This window comes from Scyliorhinus canicula, chromosome 16 (genome assembly GCF_902713615.1).
Source record: "Scyliorhinus canicula chromosome 16, sScyCan1.1, whole genome shotgun sequence".
NCBI lineage: Eukaryota > Metazoa > Chordata > Chondrichthyes > Carcharhiniformes > Scyliorhinidae > Scyliorhinus > Scyliorhinus canicula.
Genome location: NC_052161.1, coordinates 127,331,237 through 127,350,888, shown reverse-complemented (window position 1 = coordinate 127,350,888; position 19,652 = coordinate 127,331,237). Strand labels below are relative to the sequence as shown.

General features: G+C 46.2%; 1 protein-coding gene across 1 annotated transcript in view; it reads right to left on the bottom strand.

The window, feature by feature from the left end:
- Positions 1-19,652, bottom strand: part of LOC119979455 (MORN repeat-containing protein 1-like) — a 261,776-nt gene that overhangs the window by 192,592 nt on the left and 49,532 nt on the right. The window contains exons 7-10 of the mRNA XM_038821709.1: positions 16,811-16,907; positions 14,518-14,628; positions 7,569-7,689; positions 4,132-4,322 (exon numbers count right to left, since the gene is read on the bottom strand). Of these exons, the coding sequence (XP_038677637.1) occupies positions 4,132-4,322; positions 7,569-7,689; positions 14,518-14,628; positions 16,811-16,907 (520 nt within the window). The remainder of the gene's footprint in view (positions 1-4,131; positions 4,323-7,568; positions 7,690-14,517; positions 14,629-16,810; positions 16,908-19,652) is intronic.

The following is a 19,652-nucleotide window of genomic DNA, read 5'->3' as shown; positions in this document are numbered from 1 at the left end:
ACGTACCACCTCCCTCACCTCTCAGATACGCACCACCTCCCTCACCTCTCAGACACGCACCTCCACCCTCCCCTCACAGACAGACACTACTTCCCTCCCCTCTCAGACACGCACCACCTCTCTCCCCTCTTAGACACGCACCACCTCCCTCACAGCTCAGACACCATCTCCCTCCCCTCTCAGACACGCACCACCTCTCTCCCCTCACAGACAGACACCACCTCTCTCCCCTCTCAGACACGCACCACCTCTCTCCCCTCACAGACAGACACCACCTCTCTCCCCTCTTAGACACACCACACCTCACAGACACCCAAGCTTCACAGATCATGAACTATACAAACGCAGGAACAGGTGTTGGACCTTCAGCTTCTCAATCCTGATTTGCAGCTCCACTTCATTTACCTGGTGACCAGGAAGGAGTCCTCCTTGTGGTGAATGTGATTCACACTATATATAGTTGCCAATATCGCTCCATGTATATATGTTCGTTATCTACCCATTGTAAATGCAGTTGCACTATCCGACCACCAGGGGGAGTCGCTCTGGGAGTACGCGAGAGTTTGTACTGGGTTCCTCCCTTGGCTCCGCCCAGGACTTCTCCCCCTGGGACCGATGTATAAAGATCAGAGCCTTAGAGCCAGCCTGCCAGTTCACCTGAAATTCAACGACGAATAGGCTGGCTCTATTGTAAGTGTATTAAAGCCTCTGTTAAGATCCAACTATACGTGTTTGCTGAATTGATGGTTCCATCACTCCTGTTCCCCACTCAAATACTAAAACAGCAATGGCAGCTTTTCACGGGTGTATTTAGCCTTAAAGAAACATGCTGCCATTTTATCGGCCTAGCTGTGTCCAGGTGGGTGGGGATGCCTATGTAAAGGTGTGAGGGTGTTTAACAGGGCACTGGGTCACATCCAGATTTAATGGCCAATCAGTGATTGACCATCTTGAAACATGGATGTCTACTTTCCCTACTGAGGTGCTGGATTAATTAGCTCAATGGAGCCTTGAAAGCCAAGTAATCACCAATCGCCACTGCACCATCTATAAGTTAACCTCAGTCATTCCTTGAAGCCACCAGGTATTAATTTAAAATAAATATGTGATGGGGAAGAGAAGTGATTGAAGACACATGTACATCCTGGGACTTCAGAGGATGCCATGGACTGGACTTTCAATCCAGTCACTGTGCCATTTCAGAGGGTAGTGGAAAGGTCAGGGTTGAGGCAATGGATTGTGGAGTTGTCTCCTGGGTCCCTGCTGTCCACCTGTACTCTTAAGATTGCCCATTGGGTGTGATGGTGGGCACTGAAGATTTCAGTTCGTATTTGGGGAGGCTTGCTTTAAGCAGGCTTGCTGAAGCAGATGTTAATAACTGTGTCAGCATTATCCGATGAATCTTAACCATTTAACCTCTGAGCAATTCTATTGCACTCTCGGCCTCCAAAACTGCAAAGCAGAAGAAAAAGGTGCTCAGATTGAAAGTGCCACATTGAGTGGGTAAGAACAATTAGCAATTGTAAAGTATCTTTATTATAGTAAAACATGCCCAGTGTTATCAGAGAGAATGAGCAGGATTTGCCCGATGAGTGTTTGAACCCCACTGTCAGAATAAATGGGAATCAGGAGCACACATTGTTGGAAACAGTCACTTAATGTAATTTTTCCCAGAGTAGTCAATTAATGACCACAGTGCGGGCTCGCTGTCCAATTAAGGACATTGGGCGGGTTTTCGAAGCTGCAAAGTTTTTAAAAAATTTTGAGTACCCAATTATGTTTTCTAATTAAGGGGCAATTTTAGCGTGGCCAATCCACCTAACCTGCAGACACGGGGAGAATGTGCAAACTCCACACAGAGAATGACCCAGGGCCAGGATTCGAACCCGGGTCCTCAGCGCCGTAGGCAGCAATGTTAACCACTGTGCCACCGTGCTGCGCAAAGCTGCAAAGTTAATTGGAGGCCTTTTAGCTTTAAAGCAGCAACATGAGACATCCTAAAAGTGAGGAAAAGGAGAGTTCAAAATGGAGACACGCCCAGAAAATTCCAGCTGTTCGTGCCGACAGGGTCTTCTGGTCCTGCCGACAATGTTCCCCCGCCACATGTTTCCCGGCACTTAACAGACTGCAGCGCAGTCAACAGAAAATCCCATTGACAACGATGGGACCGGAACATCCCGGCGATGGCCCAGGCAGACCGCCTCCTGCCACCAGGAAACTCACGATGGGTTGCTTGGTAAATCCCACACATCCTCTCCCTCACTTTTTAAAAGTTTAAATTGAAAAATTGCTTTACAGCCAGAACCCATCTATGAGGCGGCCTGTGTTTACTGCTGCGTCCAGGCACCTAACCTGGCCACACCTCCTGTGGGAACCCAGAAGCCAATTGAAAAATCCCGGCCGGGACTCTGGTATGCTGGCCAGTAGGGATAGAGTTAGTCCCTGCCCACCTCCACTCCGGTCCCGGCAAAGGTAAAAATTCAAGCCCAAAGAGCTATCGAGCTACTTAATGGTATATTAGAACAGCCGACCTGATGATCGGTCAAAGAGGTAGGTTTTTAGCACGTCATAAAAGATCAAAGAGAGGTAGCGAGGCAGAGGGTTAGGGAAGGAGCTCCAGGACCTAGAGCTTAGTTGTTGAATATATGGATAACTGAATATATAGATAAACAAGATTCGGGTTGGATGAGGAAAGACCTATCTGAAAGTAAGACGAAGACAAACAGCAATACTCAGAAGCATTTGACTGTCAAGTCTGAGTCGTTGATACATGTTCTTCATAGCTCAGTTGGCTGAATGGCTGGTTCGTGATGCAGAGCGATGCCAAAAGCACAGGTTCAATTCCCGTACCAGCTGAGGTTATCCTTGAAGGCCCTGCCTCCTCAACCTTGTCAACAGCCACTGTCAACGGCCCCCGACCGGATTGGCGGAAATCCCGCGGGCGCCCAAAGAATGGCGCCGGTGAATGGGGCAGCAGCCGTTGGGGCGGCGGTGCGCAAGATTCTCCGACCCGATCCCGGCTCTGGGTCACTTTCCGTGTGGAGTTTGCACATTCTCCCCGTGTCTGTGTGGGTTTCACCCCCACAACCCAAAGATGTGCAGGGTAGGTGGATTGGCCACGCTAAATTGCCCCTTAATAGAAAAAATAATTGGGTAATCTAAATTTATTAAAAAAAAGAACAAAAAAGATTCTCCGACCCGGCGCCAAGTTGGAGTACCCAAGAGCAGCACGGTGGCGCAGTGGGTTAGCACTGCTGCCTCACGGCGCCGAGGTCTCAGGTTCGATCCCGGCTCTGGGTCACTGTCCGTGTGTAGTTTGCACATTCTCCCCGTGTCTGCGTGGGTTTCACCCCCACAACCCAAAGATGTGCAGGGTAGGTGGATTGGCCATGCTAAATTGCCCCTTAATTTAAAAAAAAAATGAACTGGGTACACTAAATTTATTTTTTTTAAAGTTGGAGAATCCGGGCCATAAGCTTTGATTCCCAATGGTTGCTGAGGTCCCAATGGTTGCTGAGGTACAGTCAGGGTGGTATAGGGCAGCACGGTGCCGCAGTGGTTAGCACTGCCGACTCATGGTGCCTAGGATCCGGGTTCAGTCCTAGCCCCGGGTCACTGTCCGTGTGGAGTTTGCACATTCTCTCCGTGTCTGCTTGGGTCTCACCCCCACATCCTAAAGATGTATAGAGTAGGTGAATTGGCCAGGCTAAATTGTCCTTTAATTGAAAAAAAATAATTGGGTGCTCTAAATTTATTTTAAAAAAGGATGGTATATGTAACATTACACTGGCCTCAGTTAGCGGGTTCATCTCTGCTCCCGACTGCTATCGAACCCTGAGTGAGAACAGCAGCTACTTGACTCCGATGGTGAAAAGCTGCCAACACTCTCTAGGTTCATACATGAACAATGTGTATTTGGGGAAGGTAATGGAGAGTCTCTGGCACAACTGACCATGGCCTCTCACAAAGCCCAGAATGGACCCTGGGCAGAGACCTAGCAGTGCTCATTGTTCAGGTTATATCATCTCTTACTATACAATGTACCAAATGTGTTTCATCTCTCACTGTGCAATGAGTCATGTGTTTTTCAGCTCTAACCATGCAATGTGCCACGTGAGTTTCAGTTCTTACCGAGTAAGGAATCCTGCGGTTTTCCAGTTGCTGCAACTAAGTCCAGTTTAGATTTGTTCACATCACTGTCTCTGTTGCCCAATGAACCGACCATGGTAATTTCAGACCTACTTGATGCAGCACTGTTCCACTTCACCTTGTCAGGATCTGGGACATATTCCATCAGGGGGTAGCGGATGGCATCAAAACCACTGTGTGAACAGAAAACAAGAGTTTGATCTTTTAGTCACATCCAGTGATGGGAAAACTCCCCTTCATTGAACCCCATCACACCAATAGGACCAACAGCTTGAACTTAGGACTTGGGAGTGGGAAGGGGGAAAAAACATTTGACTGCTATTCGGCAACATAAGAACTACCTTTTCATTGAGGTTAAGCATCTCCTTGACCACCCTCCAGAATAAAGTGAGCCAGGGGAGAAGCTCTCTTTCTTCTTACCTACCCACCATGGGCAGGTTGATCTCAGGAATGTAGGGATTGCACAAGTTTGCAGCAGAAATCCCACATTCTGCTGACTAACTGGGATCATCCCAAAAAATGGGCATATGGATTGTGAAGTGGGATTTACCCACATTGACTGAAATGCACGTAACATGCCAACTTTGTGCTGCCTGCTCATTAGAATTATTGCTATATGCAGCCAACACTAACTGCTCTAATAATTGGCTGAATGCATCAGCAAAATCATAACTTTGTAGCACTTCTCAAGGCTAGCCTGCCTCTCTTGGGGCAGTGTATTGTGGTTGCAGTAGGTGCCGACAGTCATATAAAATGTGATGCTGACTGAAGAATGACACAACATGGGAGAACATGGGCTTCAAAGTTTCCAAACACTGCACCGGAGGTCTTTGTGGTGAAGGTGGAAAATAGGAGAGATGTCCTGTATCTTGAGGGACTGCTGGTGCCCTGTGTATACAAGTGGGAACAGATAGCCATGGAGGTCAACACCAGGAGACCAGCCCCAAGAATCTGGAAGCAGTGCCACTGCCCTGATATGAGCGGTTGTTAGTGAACGCATTGTCAAATGCCAAATCCTAGCATATGAACACAGACAGTGGTCAATTCACCGCAACCCCACTCACATACCAACAATCGCTATCCATCAGAACTCATGTCTGAAGGGCAGCACGGTGGCACAGTGGTTAGCACTGCTTGCCTCACGGCGCCGAGGTCCCAGGTTCGATCCTGGCTCTGGATCACTGTCCGTGTGGAGTTTGCACATTCTCCCCGTGTCTGTGTGGGTTTCGCCCCCACAGCCCAAAGATGTGCAGGGTAGGTGGATTGGCCACTCTAAATTGCCTTTAATTGGAAAGAATGAATTAGGTACTCTAAATTTTAAAAAAAGAACTCATGTCTGATACACGCTTCACCTCACCTTCAGACACTTAGACTGATGGAAGCCTCACACCCACATTTGCCAAGTTGTGCACACTGCCAACTATTCAGCCATGACAGCCAAACAGAATTCATGGCACACACTGACACACTTCTCTCTCCTTCTCTCTTGCAGGACAAGGTAGCACACAATCAGAGCAGCAACAGTTAACTCAGAGGAGGACAGGCACATCTGGAGATGGTAGTGGCCATTATTGGATTGCTAATTGAAGAGACAGCAACCTCATATCTAATTCCCCTGGTCACATCCCACGCCATCCTCATCCAATATTCTCTTTGGTTGCAGGTTGCAGAGGGTGTAAATATGCACCTTTTATTTTGCTACAACTTTACTGTTTTGCCTTTCTCCTTTCAGATACCCAAGAAATGCAACCTGGCCAGACGGTGGAGGAATAGTGAGAAGGTAGTAATGATGAAGACATCCTCTCACACAATAATACATGCCAAGTTATCAATTCAGATACTGACGCTGTGCATAATTTAGAATTGAGGTGGGATCTGTAAATGGTGAGATACCTGGCTCGAGTGGTCTCCGACCTGACCAAGGATATGGACAGTAGAAATCTGAGCGTGCCAGAGGGCATGGTCTGACATAAATTCTATCACAGAGAACTCATAATCAACAGGGTATATTACAAAAGAAGGTTCAAGGGAATACAGAATGAAATGCTTGATACATCGCCAGGCCTGCCAGAAAGTCTGCATTAGTGAGAAAGAGGAAAAAGGCTCATTTAAATGGTTATCTGGATCACAGCCAGTGAGGGCATGATCCAGATCGCGCCTGATGCCGCGAATCAGGTGACTCGCAATCAGCTTGGCACCCGGCATGTAGCCTAATTTGGGCCTCTCCCAAGATTCACCCATTGCTCTGCGCCTGGCACAACGTGATGGCTGAATTATATCCTATAATTAAATTGGCAACAATTATAGAAGTTACACTGCAGAAGGAGGCCATTCGGCCCATCGGGTCTGCACCAGCTCTTGGAAAGAGCACCCTACCCAAGCCCACATCTCCACCCTATCCCCATAACCCAGTAACCCCACCCAACACTGAGGGCAATTTTGGACACTAAGGGCAATTTATCATGGCCAATCCACCTAACCTGCACATCTTTGGACTGTGGGAGGAAATCGGAGCACCCGGAGGAAACCCACGCACACACAGGGAGAACATGCAGACTCCGCACAGACAATGACCCAGCGGGGAATCGAACCTGGGATCCTGCAGCTGTGAAGCAATTATGCTAACCACTATGCTACCGAGCTGCCCATTAAAACTGGTCAATTACTATCTAATCTCTAAGGCTTCTCCTTGGTTTTCTCAAAAAAACCCACCTGACAGGACCAATTGCAATTGGTTGCCGGACAGAATACTGTCCCTGGCCAACCCATTGGCCACCAGCAAACTTACTGAAATGAACCACTCCAATCTCTTTGGTGCCATAAATTCTGGGTTCTTCTGCCCAAAATACAAAACTTTAAAACACTTGACACTTTGAGTTCCTTTCTTCTTCTGCTCAACTTAAATGTAGTCTCTGCTAATGAACCATGGAAACTAAGGGAATCAACAGGAAGAGCCCTTACATTGTTTATGCACATCTGTGTGCACATGTGTTCAATACGGCTACAGAAGAGTTTGAGGCATTGAACAATTGAACAGCATGCCAACATTTACTATCTCGGTTCATATATGATGATTAGTAAATTTGAATGAGAATTGGTAGCTGCAAGACAGGAGGGCTTGAGGAGATAAACATCTTATCAGATTTTAAATGAGGCATATCTGTATTAGCACAGTTGGCTAAACAGCTGGCTTGTAATGCAGAACAAGGCAGCAGCGCGGGTTCAATTCCTGTACCAGCCTCCCCGAACAGGTGCTGGAATGTGCCGACTAGAGGCTTTTCACAGTAACTTCACTGAAGCCTACTTGTGACAATAGTGATTATTATAGGGGCTGGTTTAGCACAGTGGGCTAAACAGCATGCTTGTAATGTTACTTGTGACAATAAGCAATTATTAGACCCTTTATCCAGAACGCTTACAATGGTGTTTCAAAAAGTGATTCTTCTAGGTCCACCATCTCTAGGAAGGTGTCACTGCCAGTTGGGGAGAGCTTAATGTGCTTGACTCCTGCCCAGATCTGCAATACTCGTCCACTTTCAGCTAAAAAGAGACAAAAACACATCATGTTTAAAAGTACTGTCTTCCCCTTCAGTCCCTCTTCTTGATATGAGCTAATGACTGACCAGAGAGACCTTGGCTCACAGTTTATGACCAAACTAGGTGCTTTAGCAAATTGGCTTTAATTGCTCTGATATTTGTGTCCATTTGAAAGAGCTGTTACCTCATCGGCAGATAAAGTCTAGATGGGAAAATTAGCCTGTTAGTATCAACAATTTGAGATATTTTGGAATTTAAAAAAAAATGAATTCAGAGTACCCAATTATTTTTTCCAATTAAGGGGCAATTTAGCGTGGCCAATTCACCTACTCTGCACATCTTTGGGTTGTGGGGGCGAAACCCACGCAGACACAGGGAGAATGTGAAAACTCCACACGGACAGTGACCCAGAGCCGGGATTCAAACCCGGGTCCTCAGCGCCGTGGGCAGCAATGCTAACCACTGTGCCACTGTGCTGCCCTAGATATTTTGGAATTAATGGAGAACATGAATTTAGACGTAATACATAGCCCATAAGGCTCTATGTATTATGATCCCAGACCGGACCCAACTGTAGCTCGGATACTGGATTGAAACCCCAATATTTTAGTTTATTTGTAAGACTGTGCAGAAAGAATGGTTCGTTCCAGGTGTGCATGAAGAAATAGGGATTTGGCATTTTTAAAATAAAACGTTATTTGAATACAATATTAAATGCTTTAACATCACACCCAAAAAGAACAGCTTACAATTATCCCTTAAACACCACTGCATAATTTCCCCATTGAATAACAAGAAACCTACAGCTCTCAATCCATCTTAAAATCAGCATTGCATAAAGTAATACTTGTTTCACAGAACAGATTTGGGCTCCGGTTAGAAACCCTACAGACTCTGACTGAATGTCTTCAAAAGGTTGGTTCACCTGGCGTGTTTCACCTTCTACCTTGTCCTCAGGCAAGACTGCTCTGCTTTAAATATTATTACTCTTTTTAATAACTATCCTACTGGGAGAGAATTGTTCATGAAGCGTCAGACAGATCCATCGTCAATTCTTCTCCAAAGCATTCTCAAAATCTCTCTGAACCCCTTAGCTCCACCCAGCAATGACATCATCTCCCCAAGCTGAAAGCACATTAACTCCCCAGGGGAAAACACATTCCTCTGGTCAATTTCACCTTCTGGCTCTGCCTCACAGCGCCAGGGAACGGGGTTCAATTCTGACCTTGGGTGACTGTGTGGAGTTTGCGCGTTCTTGTCGTGTCTGCGTGGGGTTCCTCCGGGTGCTTCAGTTTCCTCCCATTGTCCAAAGCTATGCAGGTTAGATGGACTGGCCATGCTGAATTTCGCTTTAGTGTCCAAAGATGTGCAGGTTAGGTGGGGTTACGGGGATGGGGCAGGATAGTGATCCTAGGTAGGGTGTGTTTTCAGAGTGTTGGTGCAGACTCAATGGGCCGAATGGCCTCCTTCTGCACAATAGTAATTCTATGGCTCTATAGACCACATGAGCGCAAAATCATGGAACACAGGGCATTTAACATCAAGATCTCCCTGGGAAACGACGTGAAAAGGGCGGCACGGTGGTGCGGAGTTTAGCACTGCTGCAGCACGGTGCTGAGGACCCGGGTTCGATTCCGACCCCGGGTCACTGTCCGTGTGGAGTTTGCACATTCTCCCCGTGTCGGTGTGGGTCTCACCCCCACAACCCAAAGATATGTGAGGCAGGTGGATTGGCCACGCTAAATTGCCCCTTAATAGGAAAAACAATAATTGGGTACTCTAAATTTTCTGGGGAAAGAAAGAAAGTACGTGAAAAAGTATGGCTAACCTGTGAAAAAGTTAAACGTATGGTTGAAAAAATTTCAATCCTGCAGGAAAATACGTTCTTCAACCATAGAGCCCGATAACCCTGTAGAGTCTGATGAATGTCCGCCTGCTGAACCGTCTATTTTCCCAGCTGATCCCACAAGGGCCAGAGTAAGGTTCCGGGAATTTGCAATGTTGCACAAAAACACTGAAAACAGATTTGACTGCATCGTCGGCATGGTGGAATGTATCGTGTACAACTGAAAACAACATGCTAAGTAGAAAAAGATTACAGAGTTTTTCCAGAGCTCATTCCTGGCCTTTTTCAGTGCAAGGCCCTGGCCTTTTGCAAATGCAGGTCATTGTAAGCTGTGAATAAAATGAATAAAGGCTTTTTAAAAAACATTTTTGATGCTTTACTGTTTTTATTTGGCATTGGAATCTGTTGTTTTTGACATAGACCGCATTTGTAGGCACAGAGACACATTCTTGTGGGAACGGGGCGTCCTCAGCTATGATGAAGCGCCTCTTAATCCGAATTTGGAGGCAGTTCCCCTGGGATTCGGCTCACCGAGATTTTATTGTATGACGGCGACTTGAAGAGATTCTAATTTTCATGAGAGATTGTTGGCGGGCTATTTGGTTATGGGATGGCATCGGAGCTGATATCAATCCAGTCCTAAGCCCGACAAGGCAACCATACACGTACATGCCAGAAGGGGCCAAGAATGGGAATTCCGACTGTGATCCTGCTCCCTAGATTGGGATGGTTGAGGCTAGTTACAGAAAGCCCTGTCACTGCCCCAGCTCATGTCCACTAACTCAGCACCAATGAAATAGAGCTGAAAATACAAGTGCGACACATTTATTAACCTAACGACAAAAAGAAATCCAGTGTTTTTTTAAACATATATTTTTGTTGGCATAGCAACAAGAAAGCAATAAATTCTTTTGCACAGCTGGAATATAACATCTGTGCACTCGCAAGATTCTTGTGGATTTTTCAGTTTGAAGCCATCAATAGAGTGTTTCCAGGTATCTGTTGTCACAACAATAGTTTCGAGTTATTACCGCTATTATATGGGCAACAGATGGGTTGGTCACGTGACCACAAGCAGATTAACCAGGCATTTTATAACTTCCACAGCGAACACTATAACATCAGAGAGCTGTGCCTGCCAAAAGGAAACATGAGAGAATCTGGCTGCTTCGCTTCTTCCCCAAGATAGCTGTGAGGGGAATACAGCTCGATCCATTTCTTAACATTTTGGCAAAAGGAGGTCACTGGAGGGATTTTTACTGCACTATTGAGTAACTCTCCTGGTTACCCAACTGAATGCTGCAAAAACATTTTGCCCAAGCTACCCAACCTCACTCAAAGCTGTTAACACATATCATTGATGCTGGAATCATGCCCAGCACCTGGAGGCAAGCCACCTTATAGCTTAGACATTCAGGAAAATCAAAAAGGATTTGTTCAATTTGATTCTTCACAACTAGTTTTCTCCTTTCTTCTGAAGTTGCTGAGTCTTGTTGGGGCTTCTACCACGCGGACGACATCTGGTATCTCGCCCATGTGGCCATCCCTTCGTGTGCGCCTCAACGGTGAGTCACCGCGGACTTTGTGAACACAGAGATAAGCCAAGTTCAGCTTTCACCAAATATCCACACAGCACGTTTCCAGCATTTGACAGCAATCAGGTAAGACAGCCCTGATTGATTACTTTGCCCCCTTCCCCTCTCTTGTCCCAGAGACACCGATGCCAATTTACAGCTTCCACTGCTGCCCCAACTGCTGGGGCCAATTTCCATCTTCAGGTCTGTATGATTCAAAGCAGTTGCAAATCCCATCCGAAAGGTCAAATGCTAATAACACTCCAAGTCTCCAAAGTATGCTCATTTGCATAATTATTCATTACGCCGTGCAGGCTCTGATGGGTCCAGGGAAGTCACTGGCGGTCGGAGATGAAAATTGTAAGTAAGTTATAATTAAAGGAATGGGAACAATTTAAACTTGGAGCCAAATAAAGTATCATCAATTCTTCTTATTTCGGGAAAAAAAGTTTTGCCTGCTGTCGCCAATCAAGTCAACAGTGGAAACAGCATTAAATTCACTTCCCCTGTTTCTCCAGGTTCAGGGAAAACCTCTCATCATCCTAGCCTACATAGCTTAACCAAGTTCAGCATGTGGGAAATATCTTTAGAGACGCCACTCCCGAGCACAGCTTCATAAATGTGTGTTTGTCCTGGTCTGTGTGGCATAGCTCCACACTGGGCAGAATCATCGGAGAAGGAAGAAGCTTTAGTTTCTATTAATACGAGTTAGACAAGCAGAACTCCATCGTGAGCCTATCTCTATGGATCCTACTCTCTCTCAATAAACAAAGCAGACTATCATCAGCCCACAGGGAGATCTGTCCCTACAGGCCCCATTTGCAAGCTCTAACTCTTAAAAAGCTGGACAAATGCCAGTCTATAGTAAGGGCTGTCTCTGCAGGCCTCATTTATTGTCTCATTTCTATAATAAAGCTGAACAAGCATCAGTCTATAGCAGCCTGTCTCTGACAGCCCCACATGAAAATCACTTCTTGTCACAAGTAGGCGTCAATGAAGTTACTGTGAAAAGCCCCCTAGTTGCCACATTCCAGCACCTGTTCGGGGAGGCTGGTACGGGAATTGAACCGTGCTGCTGGCCTTCCTTGGTCTGCTTTCAAAGCCAGCGATTTAGCCCAGTGTGCTAAACCAGCCTACTATATGCTCTCTCTGCAATTTAAACAAGCTTTTCTTCAAGTTTCACCCTGCGTCTTCAAATTTCCTTTCTAAATTCTGTATTTTGGTGTGATCGTTCACTTTCCCTCCTTTTGTTATTTCTCTTTTTTTTCATTCCTGGTTCTTGTTCGTAGGCTTTTCCTCTCTCTCTTTAACCTTGGAGTCTGCTTTTTATTTTATTCTTCACAGGGCTTTTTCTCCTCACCGTTATGTTTCTCAGACCTCACAACGCAGCAGCTCCGTACCAAATATGTCTGCTCTAGCCTGTTGGTTTTGGGTCAGTTCATTGATATAATTGTTGTCTCTGATTAACTTCACTGGTTTCTGTTGTCCGACTCCTAAATGTCTATTTGTGCCTGCAACTTTATTCCATTTTCCTTTCTTACATAATCTGTAGAACCTCACCCGGGTAGCTTTTTTCCTTGCATGAACCTTGACATGAATTGCTAACAGGATACTCCCACGGGTGTGTGTGTGTGGGGGGGGGGGGGGGGGGGGGGTGCAGTCCTCATCTGGCACCCAAACACCCGTCCTTTCTACCTTGAGTCACCAGCTCAATGTCTACATCAGGTGCTTGGTCTGTATTGCTCAGTTTTTGTGTCAGGCAGTGAGCCAACAGTGGAAGAAGCCATGCCCATTTACTCTGAAATTAGTGTGTAATAGCCCACCCCGTTAAGCAGATGAATAGAAAATGGGCATGACCAGCCTGCATTTCCCCATCATTTGAACACCGCTCTGCTTATTGTGAATGAGGCACTGCGTGCAATAATCCAAAGTCAGATCAGCATCGAGTCCTTCCAGGGATCACAAATTTGCGAGCATTTGTAGGAAATGCTCATATAGCTTGACAGTTCGTTCCTTCCAAAAATTAGTCTTTTTGTTGCCAGCCAGCCAGCTTGTCAGTTTGGGTTTGGTTTGGATCAGTTTTTCAACTGGGAAACCAGTGTTGCAACTGACAGGTCCTAGCCATTAGCAAGCATTTGCTGTCTGTGAAATAAATTAAATTGGAGTCTTGCTCTTTCAGGTACCCTTTGCGCATTTAAAAGATGTGAAATTAGGTCATCTGCTGCAGGCTGTCGTGCAATGACATCTAGTGATGCACAATCCAAGATAATGGGACCAAGTAGTTGCTTTATTCACACCTCCCAGCCCCATTAGTCCTTCTTTCCCCCAAAAAGAAATTGCTGTGGAGGTTTTACATTTTTCTGCATGCTATTAAAGACAGAAAAAAGCCTGAAAGGAATATAAAACACATCATAATGTTGGGACGGGTTTACCAGATAATAATACAGTTTCTAGGGCCAGGTATTAAAATGTGCTGAGAAATTCCACTTTTTCCAGACTACATGTTGTCTGCTGCACTTTATCCGGTGCAATCATCTCTGGCCAGAGCTATTTCATGTCCTCTGTTCACAGGGTGCTCATTCTACTGGAGTTTGGTTCCACACCAAAGTGGCAATTCTTGCCAGTCTACTGTTAGGAGGTGGTGGCGATAGGAGGGTAATGACCAGCAGGAAGGAGATGCATCACACCCAAGCCTAATCCTGTTCTTTTTTTTAAATTTAGAGTACCCAATTCATTTTTCCAATTGAGGGGCAATTTAGTCTGGCCAATCCACCTACCCTGCACATCTTTAGGTTGTGGGGGGAGAAACCCACGCAAACATGGGGAAAATGTGTAAACTCCACACGGACAGTGACCCAGGGCCAGGATCGAATCTGGGACCTCAGTGCCATGAGGCAGCACTGCTAACCACTGCTCCACGGGGCTGCCCTGCCTAATCCTGTTCTTCCCCAACATTCACACATATACCCTTTCCAACTGGGGCCACCGCAAAATGATCAGTGGTACCAAGGCCAAATATAACTGTATCATTGTTACCCCAATTTTCTTTTTTTTAAATTTAGGGTAGCCAATTATTTTTTTCCAATGAAGGGGTAATTTAGCATGGCCAATCCACCTAACCTGCACGTCTTTGGGTTGTGGGGGTGAAACCCACGCAGACACGGGGAGAACGTGCAAATTCCACACCGACAGTGACCCAGGGTCGGGATTCGAACCCGGGTCCTCAGCGCCGTAGATTGTTACCCCAATTTGATTAGATAACTGGGAAAAGACCTTCCAAGCCTGAATGACTTGGTTCAAAGTCAGACAGTGTCCTGCACCCACCAAGCTATTATGGCAGCAGTAAATCCAGAGTGATGTTTGTCTGTGGTGTCTGGGAGCCCTGCAATTATGATCATGGGCGGTTCTTACCTTTTGCAAGCTTTCCTTCATTGTTTTGGAGTTGAACTTCAATGGTAAAAGGAGACCCCTGCACCACCTCCTGTATTCCCTCGCCAAGGATCACCAGCTTAGTGGCTTCAGCTTTTTCAAAAAAGAGACAGATTCCATTCTTTGTAAGATATCGTTAGTCACACTTTAAGATGAACAACATTAGATTTTACTTAGAAAACAGCTCAAAACCTCCAAAGAATGCAATACTCAAGGTGTGATCTGATCCAATCCCTGTACTGTTTGAACATGCTTTCCTCTGGCTTGCACACCTTCTTTGTAACTTTATGGTTCATCATTCTTTTTGTTTTGTTGATCTTTGCTCTGTCGTGATTGAACTTGTGGAGCATTGAGAATATAAATACTTCAATCTCATCCTTAGCTCTTTGGCACCCATTTTTCTTGCATCCACTGCCCTTGTTCTTCTAGGTGGTAGAAGTCATGGGTTCAGCAGGTGCTTTCAAAGAAACCTTAGTGAGTTGCTGCAGTACATCGTGCAGATGGTATACACTGCTGCCACTGTGATTCGGTGGTGGAGGGAGCAAATGTTACCGCTGGTGGTTGGGGTGACAATCGGGTGGGCTGCTTTGTCCTGGATGGTGTCAAGCTTCCTGAATGTTGTTGGTGCTGCACTCATCCAAACAAGTGGAGATTATTCCATCAGATTCTTGACTTGTGTCTTGAAGATGGTGGAAATGTTTTGGGATGTCAATAAATATTCGCTGAGGGGCAGCACGGTGGTGCAGTAGGTTAGCCCTGCTGCCTCATGGCGCCAAGGTCCCAGGTTCAATCCCGGCTCTGGGTCACTGTCCGTGTGGAGTTTGCACATTCCCTGTGTTTGCGTGGGTTTCATCCCCCACAACCCAAAGATGTGTAGGCTAGGTCGATTGGCCACGCTAAATTGCCCCTTAATTGGAAAAAATTAATTGCGTACTCTAAATTTATAAAAAAACAAATAAATAAATAAATATTCGCCGGACTATAGGCAGCCTCTGGGAGGAAAGGAAGATAGAGATGCAGAGAGGTTAAGGGAGAGAATTTGTGAGTTTACGGCCATGGCAGCAGAAAGTGTGGCTGCCAATGGTGATTAAAATAGAGGATGCAGAAGAGGCCAGAATTGAATGAATGGAGATGCCTTGGAAGGCTAAAGGGCTAGAGGAGATAGAGAGGGATATTGTCACGGATAAAACAAGGATAAACATTTTTCAAATAAGGTTTTCCTTAACCAAGAGCCAATGTAAGTCACAAAACTTAGGGTTGATGGATGAAATGGTCTTGGTACGAGTTTGGAATTAGCAGCAGAGTTTTGGATAACCTCTGGCTTGAGGCGGGGAGGGTAGAACGTGGGACACTGGTCAGGAGCAAATTGGAATAGTTAAGTGGAGAAGTTTTAAAAACATGGATACTTTAAATCCAGCCCAGATTAAGGGAATAAAAGTCTCCATCCTTTTTTGGCTTTAGGAGTTCTACAAACAACTAGCCTGAGAAGCAGCGACATAATTCTTTGTCTTTTTTAGTGACACATTTCCCCCTATCCCCCTGAAAGCACTAAGTCTTGCTGGGCTACAGTTTCACAGGAACTTGCAGCGTAACCATAATTCATGTGTAATAATTGACAGTACATATTGACAAACTGTTCAATAACTAAATGCATCAGGAACAATTTTGATCGGATTTTCATCAATTGTCCACACATTTGCACTTCCCCCTCCCTAACACAAGAAAAAGCAGGATCATCCCCAAGAATGGTTCATAAACACATATTAGCCAATTCAGAGACTGATGACCGGTTGTATGTACACATCCAATGGTCCAGGACAATAATGTACTGATGTGTTACTGGACTAGCAAACCAAGAGATCTTCTGAAATAGCCGAGTAAGCCAATCAGTTCAAAGCAACCATGGGTGGTCAGTAATGCAGCCTTGACAGTGCCATCCATGCTCTGAGGTGAAGGAATAGTGAAGAAAATGCCTATCGAGAGGAAATGTACCTGAACAAAAGAGAGGGAGCCCCACCAAATACAGCAGTTTGGGCAGTTTACAAATAATTTTTGTGCTGAAACATGAAATGGAGATACCAGAGAACTGTCTGCAATGAAAATAGGCAAAGAAAGAAAAAATAACACATAGAACACTTGCCCTCTAAATTGTCATCTAAATTTAAATCTCTCAGTACCCTTCATCGCTGAAACAACAGACAGGACAATTGTTAATCAATGACTGTGTTATCAGTGCAACACGTGCAACTGGTAATGCAGTCTGAAGGATACGCACTGGCGGGATGACCATTGATCCACATTCCATCATAAGTGACTCCGCTGCAATGAATCATCGAGCCTTGTCCATTAAACAGGTCATTTCTCCACTGTCCCTGAAATGAAAGGAAAAGATTTCAAACCACTGTATGATGTTGCCCACAAAAACATGTCCCCCACCACAGAACTATATCCCCCCATAATTATACCCAATCCCAGTCCCTCATCCTAAAGAGCATAAAATCCACTGTTGTACACAATCTCATAAATTGTATTAAGTTCAAAGCAGTGATCAGAAACTCTGTGAAACCACCACCAGCAAACAAACGAGGCAAGCACTTAGTAGGTCATATCTGTCCCTCCCATTATCAGCTGTCCCTTCCTGAGGGCACTGCCTCTTCCCACCATGCATTTTCACATGTGTCTGCAACCATCTACTGTCTCATTCCAAACGGCCATTCTTCATGTGAGCTATTCGACAGTGGGAGCATCGCAATGCCGAGGTTGTTATATTGGTCACAAAATTACTGTCCTCCCTGCTTACACTGTCTAGACATAGGAATGCTGAGGCCCAGGGACATTCGCAAAACCACAGGATCAAATTAGTCTCTCTATTTTTTATTCCCTCCTTGATCTATAGAGGTGGGCTGCTTACCAAAAGTGAATGCACTTCATTGGTTATGCTTCACTTTACCTGGCCTGGCTGGTTGGCATTGTATCTGCTTCCCAGAGATGAAACAATAATACAGGAACATATTGTGCCGGCCTGCCCCTGAGCACAACAAAAGTATTGGCGGTTTCCAAAGCAACTCTGGTAATAAATGGTATGCAGCCGGCAGCTGTTTGTGCGTCTTTTAACCCTTGCAGGATGTTTGCTTACAGGCAGCCTGTAAATAACACCAGTCTGAATCCCACAGGTACTAAGGAAAGATCCAGGGAGATAAAGTGAACGTGGAACAGATAGAGAGCACATCGCCATCAACTTACTTCCGTAAGTTTCACAGGTGAGCGGGTCCAGAGGAATCCCTACCTGTTTCTTGCAGTAAACAACCAGAGCTGAATGAGCAGGTTGTGGACGAGAGGTTGTGGGGAAAGTGGCTGATTACAGGAAAGCAATGAAACCCTCCGCACTCCAAATATTTGAAACAATCGCAGTAAAATGTCTGCTGTAGAATCTTAGCCAAATCCTGACAGATGCTGAACAGGCGTACAAAAGGCCATTTGAAATAGCAGGAATATGCCATACGGCCACTAAAGTCTGCTCCATTGTTCAAAAGATCATGGCTGATTCTCAACCACAAATCCACTTTGCTGACTTATCCTCACATCACCTTATTCCATTTGTGCCCAAAAATATATCAGTTTCCATCCTGAATATACTGAACAGCTGAGTGTCCACAACCCTCTCGGGTAGAGAATTCCAAAGATTCACAATCCTCGAAGTTATATAATTTCTCCTCATCTCATTCCAAAATGTCGACCCCCTATCCCGAGACCACGTCTCCTATTTCTAGACACTCCAGCCAGAAGAAACAGCCTCTCAGTATTTTGCCCTGTCAAGCCTTTGAGAATTTTATACATTTCAATGAGGTCACCTCTCATTCTGTTAAACGCCAGAGAATATAGACTTCTCCTATTCAATCAGTTCTCAAAGGATATTCATCCAAGGAATCGATCTAGGCAAACTTTCTTGCAAGCCCTCTAAGGCAAGTAGTGGTAACGTCACTGGACAGATGTCCAGACGAATCCCCTGGGAACATCGGTTCAAATCCCACCACGGCAGCTGGTGGAATTTAAGTTCAATTAATAAATCGGGAATTGAAAGCTCGTCTCAGTAATGGTGACCATGACAACTATGATCGATTGTTCGAAAAACACATCTGATTCATGAATGTCCTTTTAGGGAAGGAAATCTGTCGACCTTACCTGATCTGGTCTACATGTAACTTCAGACCCACAGTATTGCCCTCTGTAATAGCCCGGCATTCCAATCAGTTCAAGGGCAATTAGGGATGGGCAGCAAATGCTGCTCTTCCCATCAAAGCCCATGGGCGGTATTCTCCACTCCCGATAAAAATTGGGATGGCCGTCGTGAATTCGGCCGAGGTTCACGATGGTCTCGGGGCCCGCTCCCCGCACCTAATTCACCCCCATCCGTGGGGCTAGGAGCGGGCCACCGTCGTTCCCGCCGGCGACCTCGTCGCGCCGGAAATGACGCGGAAACGGCGCTTTTCTGATGTCTTCCGCGCATGCGCGGGTTGCCGGATCCAACCCGCGCATGCGCGGATGACATCAGCGCGCAGACGGCACGAGCCCGCGCATGCGCGGTGCCGTCTTTCTCCACCGCCGCCCAGCAAGACGTGGCAGCTTGGTTTTGCCGGGCGGCGGAGGGGAAAGAGTGCGTCCGTTTTGGACGCTGGCCTGACAATCGGTGGGCACCAATTGCGGGCCTGTCCCCTCCCGAGCACAGTCGCGGTGCTCCCGTCCAAATCGGGCCCCTAGATGCCTGAAATGGGCATCTGCCGCCCGTTTCACGAATGCAGCGACCAGGTGTGGTTGCTGCCGTTGTGAAACGGGCGTGCAGGGCCGGCCGCTCGGCCCATCGGGCTCGGAGAATCGCCGTTCACCATGAAAAACGGCGAGCGGCGATTTCTCCGAGCCCGGGGGGGGGGGGGGGATTGGAAATCGCTGGGGGTGCCAGGGGGGCGTAAGAAATGTCGTGAGGCCCTCCCACGATTCTCCCACGCCACGTGGGGAGCGGAGAATTCCGCCCCATATCCCACAAAACCAAAAACGGTGCTCAGTACCCCAGGTATTGTTTCAACAAAGCCCCATGTAATCGCGTCAAGACTTCCTTATTC